The sequence below is a fragment of the Ahaetulla prasina genome, chromosome 5 (assembly GCF_028640845.1).
Source record: "Ahaetulla prasina isolate Xishuangbanna chromosome 5, ASM2864084v1, whole genome shotgun sequence".
NCBI classification, from domain to species: domain Eukaryota; kingdom Metazoa; phylum Chordata; class Lepidosauria; order Squamata; family Colubridae; genus Ahaetulla; species Ahaetulla prasina.
Genome location: NC_080543.1, coordinates 101,535,889 through 101,544,722, shown reverse-complemented (window position 1 = coordinate 101,544,722; position 8,834 = coordinate 101,535,889). Strand labels below are relative to the sequence as shown.

General features: G+C 39.9%; 1 protein-coding gene across 2 annotated transcripts in view; it reads left to right on the top strand.

Annotated features, from left to right (window-relative positions):
- Window positions 1-489: 489 nt before the first annotated feature.
- The window catches only part of TMEM255B (transmembrane protein 255B), a 57,469-nt gene continuing 49,124 nt past the window's right edge, over window positions 490-8,834 (top strand). Inside the window, exon 1 of one of the 2 annotated variants that reach the window (XM_058185225.1) lies at window positions 490-854. In XM_058185225.1, the coding sequence (XP_058041208.1) occupies window positions 797-854 (58 nt within the window). In that variant the 5' untranslated portion in view covers window positions 490-796. The remainder of the gene's footprint in view (window positions 855-8,834) is intronic. The other variant, XM_058185224.1, reaches the window with a different exon arrangement.

Sequence of the window (8,834 nt, the reverse complement as noted above, 5' to 3'; positions counted from 1 at the left end):
AAATTTTTGCCAAGGGTATTGCAAGGATTTGTCCAGTCAACTGCCAAGAGTAAACCCTGATTCAATGCACAGAGAGAAAGAGACACCAATCACTCACTGGCTGAGAAGTCGGCAAATATAAACTTTTGCCCAAAGGGTTAGTAGAAAGTTTCTACCAATGAGGTTTTTGGTAGAGTCACCTGCATGCCAAAACAAGCATGATGGGGACAGGCTGATCCCTTCAGAGAAGTTTGGGTGTTGAAGTGAAGATGCTCTGTTGGTAAAGTTAAATTAGGGCTCCTGCCCTGATCAAAGCTTCTCATGGACTTGCTGGTCTTGTCTTCTTGTGGGCTGGCTTTTAAGTGTTAAGGATTTGATAAAAGTGTGATAATGAAAGGATTAGCCCTCTAAATCTCCCGTTTTTTCCACCCTCTAACCTTTTCTCTGCGTCTGGCATTAATTGAAGCTTGCAGCCCCTTCCCGCTTTTCTGCTGTCTCCGCCACACACACCCACACCAACCGCTCCGGCTCTATTCTTGCACCTGTCGGAAGGAAGAAGGCGCTGCCTTCATCTCAGGGCGAGGGCAGATGCTCCTCTTTCTGCTGCCCGACGCTGGAGCGCAGCCTCTGCTCCGAAGAGGCCCCGGGTCGTCCTCGGTCACCTCGAAAGGCCACCTTCGCTCCTCCCTCGGGCTCCGGCGGCGCCTCCTCTGCCCTGCCTCCTGCGACTCCCGCCTTATCTTCGCAGGGCCGGTCGGTCGATGCCCGGGGAACGGGCTCTGCATCCTGCCGGCCGGATCCCACCGTCGCTGGGCGGATGCAGCCTTCCCTTGCCCCTGCCTCTACCGAGCCTTTAGCCATGCTGGACCCCGCAGGTAAGTGCGGACTTTAGCCGAAGCTCGGAGAACCATTTCCTCGCGGGTTTGAGGTTTCGGGGCGCCCTCCCCCTTCTTAGATGGAGGGGTTCAAAAACCCCGTTGCTTTTGACGGGGAAAGAGTTTTTAAGGGGCGAAGGCGTTAGTGTGCAGAGTTGTTTCCTTCTGGGGCCGCTTACGTGAGTTCTTACACACTGTGGACCCTTCCCTCCTCCTCTCCTCGCCTCCCCCTGAGCCAGCGACAGTCCAGAAAGTATTCAAGGGCGCTCTCGGGTTCTTCCTCGCCCCCACTCCTGAAGAGAATTCATATGACCACGAGATACGTGTTCAGAAAGCGAGCGACAAGTGGGAGTCTGAGATACTTTAACTTGCAAGTATTTGCAGGCGGACTATGTACCAATAGTAAGGCTGCACTTTAAGTTCCGTTTCATTTTCAAGTAAACATTTTTATAAAAAGAGGTCTCATAAATCCCCCATTAATATAAATCCCCCCCCCCGCCACAAAAAAAAAGATAGTTTTGTTATTGCCTCCATCTCAATTATTTCGGTATCCAGTAGTTTCTTAACTTTTGGAGTTCTTCCATTGATCAGAGTCTGAGAAGTCTTGCTTATCAGCTGCCCTGCCAAAGATATGCCTTCTTCCTTCTACTCAAAGATCATGACACCAGACTGTAAGTTCTGTCATGAAAAGCCAGCGCTGTACGGAAACCTCATCTCAAAATATGTATATAAAGAAAAATATATCATCAGAGATCATTCCTTGTGGTCCTCCTGCAGTTTCGATGTCAGCTGCTTAGAAGGTTAAAGAAATACAAGTATTTTCTAACAGTGTCTAGACATTGTGAAGAAACCTTGTTGGTTTTCATAAGCAATCAGTATGATAAATTTGGGAAAGCTAGATATTAGAACAGCTTTCAAGCTAAGGTCTTCAATACTTAGGAATTTTGCTTCTTTGCTATTTCATTAGTCCTTTATTGAATATTGTGAAATGGTTAAATGCCAGATTATTTTGATCAGGTTTGAAAAACTTTCAGATTTCAGGCAACTTTTACAGTAAAAACATAATTCATATTTTTTACTCAAGATGATTATCTGTCTATTTATATCATTATGACTGTCTGTCTATCTATCATCTATCTATCATCCCGCTATCATTTATATATCTCTCTGTCTGTCTGTCTGTCTGTCTGTCTATCTATCTCTTTGTCTGTTTATTTCAGATAAATGGCTCATGGTTTACAGCTAAGACTGGCCATTCATTTACCAGAAAAAGAATTCATTGGAAGAGCAATGAATTCATCTCTATCCAGCTGCAGCTCCCTAAATAGCAAATGGTGTCCACTTTTCTAAACTAAGATGAAGCCCCAGACATATTTTAAGAGATGTGCATAGCATTCAGACAAAAAGCATGGGAATAGCCTTGAGTCATGTGTCCGCTATCTATGGATAGAGGAACAATGGCTAAGTGGCTTCATGACTAACATTATGTGGCGGGATGAGCTCCCATCATTCACTTCAGCTTCCATCCACCTAACAGTTCAATAGCATGTTGTATGCGAGTAGATAAATAGGTACCAGTTCAGTGGGGAAATGAGTTGGTGCACCATGCAGACAATCATAGTCATCCAGGCTCTGAACCTTCCCAGTTGTGCCCATTTGCAAGATGGCTTCGGGGAGGGGGCCCTTGAATGATACTGCAGAAAGAGCTGCTCATCTTTCTTTCTGGTGCAAAGCCAGCTCGCCTTTCTATAGCGCACTCTTGCCAAGAAATCTACATTGACATCTGTGAAGTCACCAGGAGTCAAGGAGAGCTTATTTTTACTATTCTCTTACAGTACAGGCAGTCCTTGGCTTATGACCACAACTAAGCCCAAAATTTCTGTAATTAAATGGGACAGTGAAGTGAATTTTGCCCCATTTTGTGACCTTTCTTGCCATAGTTGTTAAGTGAATCATGCAGTTGTTAAGTTAATAACGTGTTTGTTAAGTGAATCTGACTTCTCTATTGACTTTGCTTGACTGAAGGTTGCAAAAGGTGATTGCATGATCCCAGGATACTGCAACCGTCATAAATATGAGTCAGTTGCCAAACATCTGAATTTTGATCATGTGATCATGGGGCTGCTGCAACAGTGTGTGAAAAATGGTCATAAGTCACTTTTTTTGGTGCTGTTATAATTTTGAATGGTCACTAAATGAGCTGTTGTAATTAAGGACTAAATGGACGCGGTGGCTCGGTGGCTAAGATGCTGAGCTTGTCGATTGAAAGGTCGGCAGTTCAGCGGTTCGAATCCCTAATGCTGCCGTGTAACAGGGTGAGCTCCCGTTACTTGTCCCAGCTTCTGCCAACCTAGCAGTTTGAAAGCAAGTAGAAAAATAGGGATCACCTTTGGTGGGAAGGTAACAGTGTTCCATGCAACTGTGGCATTTAGTCATGCCGGCCACATGACCACAGAGACGTCTTTGGACAGAGCTGGCTCTTTGGCTTTGAAACGGAGATGAGCACCGCCCCCTAGAGTCGGCTTTCCAAATATTCATTGTAGCTAGTATAATGTATCTTAGCAAAGTACTGTCTCAATTACCTTATTGTGGAGTGGTTACTGAATTAACAAGGGACGCGGTGGCTTAGTAGATCAAAAGATCGGCAGTTCAGCGGTTCGAATCCCTAGTGCCGCATAACAGGATGAGCTCCTGTTACTTGTCCCAGCTTCTACCAACCTAGCAGTTCAAAAGCACGTAAAAAAATGCAAGTAGAAAAATAGAGATCACCTTTGGTGGGAAGGTAACAGCGTTCCGTATGCCTTTGGCGTTGAGTCATGCCGGCCACATGACCACGGAGACGTCTTCAGACAGTGCTGGCTCTTCGGCTTTGAAACGGAGATGAGCACCGCCCCCTACAGTCGGGAACGACTAGCACGTATGTGCGAGGGGAACCTTTACCTTTACCTTACTGAATTAACACTACGTCTATTACAAAAGGAAAAAAATCTTTAACATAAAATACTCTTTCTATGAAAGTAATTTGTCTTTAGTCATTAAAAATATAGATGTTATTTGAACCTTGTTATTTTAAACCATTATTCAACCTTTTATTAGTCAAACAATGGACCCCAGAGCAATATAATCATAGTGACAAAATCAGATTAGTGTTCCTTTACCTTAAAATTCAAGAAGCAAAAAGGCATCATATACAAGAGACAATTCTATTACGTATATTGTTAATAAACCAAGAACTCACATTTATAGAGATTATTGAATTGCGGTCTGAAGCAAAACCTGGTTATTCATTTCCACCCTTTGGATAAGTTGACCAATTAATTAGAGGTAGCAATTGTTAAAAGGAGATCTTGTATCTCTTTTCAGCATGTTAGCCCCCACATTTCATTTATCTCTGTGTTTTGTTAAAATAAAAGCAGCTTTAAACAATCTACAGACAATAAAAAAGCAAAACATGATGGCAATAATTAATTTGCTATCTTAGAAAATTCAGGTTACATGACCTTTTTTACTACCATATATTTGTTATTTAATATGTAATATTGGTAAAAACAAAATTCTTTAAAAAACTTTACTGCCTAGTTGTACCGAGGTGGGTTTCAGCAGGTTCTGACCACTTCTGGAGAACCACTAGCGGAAATTTTGAGTAGTTTGGAGAACCGGTAGTAAAAATTCTGACTGGCCCCACCCCCATCTATTCTCTGCCTCCCATGTCCCAGCTTATCGGGAAGAAATTTTGCAGTAACCTTCCCCTGGATTGGGGAGGGAATGGAGATTTTACAGTATCCGTCTCCGCCACGCCCACCAAGCCATGCCATGCCCACTAAGCCACACCCACAGAACCAGTAGTAAAAGTTTTGAAACCCACCACTGTACCATTAGAGATTAAACACCACTGTTTTCAGTGGAATTGAGTTTGATATGCCCCACTAGGATAGCCTTTTATAACACATGACCTACTGTCTGTATTTCATAAAATGTATTTTCTGTATTTTATGTTTTTTGCACATCTTGTGCATGTTTACTCAAAAGAGATTATTTGCCATGGAAATATTTACATGACCCACAACATTCTCTCCTTTGTTAATTTGTTTTGACTATGAGTTTGAAAATTAGGATTTGAATCTGATATGAAAATACGTGTCTGAACTAGCATGCCAACTTTGCTGCTGGTCTATCTCTATAGCAGTCTTTGGGACTGTGGCACTTAAAATGTAAGCACAGACTAACAGAGAAAAATAGAAGAAGCTGAATTTCGTGGTACTTTAAGCTTTGCTCAAGCTCACTTTGGAGAAGTCGGGGTCTTGAGTAAAGAATGTTTGGATTGTTTTGTTGCAATCTTTATCACTGAGTTTTAATGTGTTTTAATTACTTTTTAATTGTGCTTTAATTTGGTGTAGGTGTCTGTATTTTGTTTTGTTTCTGCCCCTTGAGTGCTTTCTGTTGGTTCAGAGACAAGATATAAAGGGCAATGTTCAGAGATCTAAATTCAATAGGAGCCCTTGTTTGAAGATGCGTTCCTAGCAGAGTGCAGAAAGAATGATGCGTAATTAAAAAGCACAACATCCCATTAATATAGGAGTTCAAAATATAGTTGTCTTGGATGCGTAGTATGAGCTTAGCCCCACTGTTGGTGAATGTTAGCAGACATTCATTGCACTTAAAGTATAAACTAGATTGATCAAGAAATATATGAGGATAGAAAATTCTCACTCTGTCTAAGCTACATCTTGAGTAGGAGGAAAAAAGAAGACAGAAAGTTCTTTTCTCTCTTATACATGGAGACTCACTGAAATAACAATTAGCCAGATAAGGTAAGCCTTCACCTTATTCAGGGCTGTCACAGAGAAGGACCCCCGAAAAGTCAAGATAGCAGCCACACCCATATAATTGAAACCCCACCCTTTAAAAAATGGCAATGTCTTTTTTTTATTTTTATTTTTTGCAAAAATTTTTTATTTTTCCATAATAATTCCCACAATTTGACCAGTGTACAATACAATCACTTATCCAACAATCAGTCCTATACTCAAATTATACTCAGTCAGGGCTGCTCGACTGCCACTCCCCCCTTTAATCCTTTCTTCCCTTCTCATCCTTCTTAAACTTCCCCCACCACCTTCTCCTCGCTTTCCTACTTCCCCTCCTCTTTCCCACTTCTCACTACCATCCTTTCTAACCCTCTATCTTCTCCTTCTTCTCCTCCTCCTATCCTTTCTTCTCCCTCCCTTCTTTCCTCCCTACCCACCTACCTACCTACTTTCTTCCTTCTTTACTCCTCTTTCCTTACCCTTTCCTTCGGGAGTGTTTGCCGAGCAGTCCCGACATTACACCATTCCAACTTGTTTAATTCTACCATTATTCCTGTACAATGGCAACCAATCAATTTATAGTCTTCCCTTCCCGCCTCCTTCCCCGAGACTTCCCATAACAGAATACAGGGTATTGTAACTAACAAACATAATCTAAAATATAACATAAAACATATTCCATTTCACACCATCACACTATCAATTCCCTTCTTTCTTAAACTAATACATAATAATTCCTAACTTCACTCAAAAACTAATTGATATTTTTTAATCTGATACTTATTTTGAATATAATCAATCCACTTCCTCCATTCCAATATATATTTTTCTTGTGTACAGTCTTTCAAGTAGGCAGAAATTTTGCCATTTCTGCTAAATTTGATACTTTACTAATCCATTCTCCAATTGTAGGTAAGTCTTCTTTCTTCCAATATTGTGCAATCAATAATCTTGCAGCAGTTATTAAATTCAGAATCAGTTTTGTCTCTATAACAGTGCAAACTGAGATTACTCCTAATAAAAGAACTGTGGAACAAACTTGATCTTCTTTTTCAAAATGTTCTGCATAATCCACCATATTTTAATCCAAAAGGCTTTAACTTTTTTGCAAGTCCACCATATATGATAATAGGTAGCATCCTCACAATCACATCTCCAACATTTTGCTTTCACATTTGGATACATACATGACAGTTTTTTAGGATCTAAATGCCATCTATAAAACATTTTATAAAAATTTTCTCTTAAATTTTGTGCTTGCGTGAATTTAACATTCCTCACCCAAATTTTTCCCATGTTTCTAACATTATAGGTTGTTGAAAATTTTGTGCCCATTTTACCATACAATCTTTAACCAACTCCATTTCTGAATCAATTTCAACCAATACATTATATAATCTCTTTATATGCTGTTGACCTTGATCTTTTATTTGTTTTACCAGATTATCATCACTTTGCCTTATACCAATTTTCTGATCTATTTTCCATCTAGATTGCAATTGTCCATACTGGAACCATGTATAATTTCTTCCTTCATCCTCAATTTCTCCCTAGATTTCAACTGTAATTCCCCTTTTTCCATAGTCAAAAGCTCTTTGTAAGTGATAACTTCCATTTTTTGTAATATATTTATATTCTCTATCATATGTCTGGGGATGGTCCATATTGGTATCTTTCCATCTAACTTATATTGATATTTTTTCCAAATCCTCAACAACGCACTTCTGACCATATTATTCTTAAATGTCTTATCAATTTTCTTGTCATATATTACATATGTGTGCCATCCATATAACAAACCATAACCTTCTATATTCAAAATCCTTTCCTCTGTTAAATTAATCCAATCAGAAATTAAAGTTAAAACAACTGCATCATAGTACAATTTCAAGTTAGGCATTTTTAAACCCCCTCTTTCCCTAACGTCTTGCATTATTTTTAACTTTATCCTCGGTTTTTTACCCTTCCATACAAATTTATTAATCCCTTTTTGCCATTCTTGTAAATTTGCATCTTTCTTCAAAATTGGAATCATTTGAAACAAAAATAAAAATCTAGGCAAAACATTCAACATTCTCTTCTTTGTTAATTTGTTTTGACTATGAGTTTGAAAATTAGGATTTGAATCTGATATGAAAATACGTGTCTGAACTAGCATGCCAACTTTGCTGCTGGTCTATCTCTATAGCAGTCTTTGGGACTGTGGCACTTAAAATGTAAGCACAGACTAACAAAGAAAAATAGAAGAAGCTGAATTTCGTGGTACTTTAAGCTTTGCTCAAGCTCACTTTGGAGAAGTCGGGGTCTTGAGCAAAGAATGTTTGGATTGTTGCCTTCCTAGCAGAGTGCAGAGTGCTCTTATACATGGAGACTCACTGAAATAACAATTAGCCAGATAAGGTAAGCCTTCACCTTATTCAGGGCTGTCACAGAGAAGGACCCCCGAAAAGTCAAGATAGCAGCCACACCCATATAATTGAAACCCCACCCTTAAAAAAATGGCAATGTCTTTTATTGCATGCTGTGGCTGCCATTTTGAGTTTTTTCAGCCTGACTGTGCATTCACCTTTGCTCTCACTTCTCTCTCTTCATTTCCATCAGCTCAGAGGTGCAAAAAGAGGAACAGGTCATCAAAGAACATCAACAAAAAGAGGGGAGTTCTGGTCAATCTTTTCTTTAAATTATTTCCTCCCCGTTGTTTTTTTCTTCCCTGCAAGGAAAAATGCCCAACTTGCGAACGCAGGGAATCTGAAGCCAGTAAATTGTCCAGAAAGAAGAGATTAGGCACATCCTGCTCATACTTGTCTCCAGTGGCTTTGAAGCATGACACTTAGCTGGGTGTACTGTACACTTTTACCTTAATTTATGACATTTTGTATCCTTTCCTATGAAGCATAGAAGTGTACTGGTGGCCTAAACCTCTGTCTATTTTTTGCATGTGTAGGATAGCTGTGATGTGAGCTTCCTATATGGAAGTAATTCTACATAAAAGTTCCTCTTGTGTGAAATAACCCTAAGCATCAGGAATATTACATTTCCGTTTCAAGGTTTTTTTCTACACACATGAATACAAATCAGGCATGAAATCACCTGGATTTGCATGGACATCTGATGGGAAGAGGGTGTCAGATTGTCAAAAGTAACATTGTTTTATGTTGTGATGAAAGCTTTG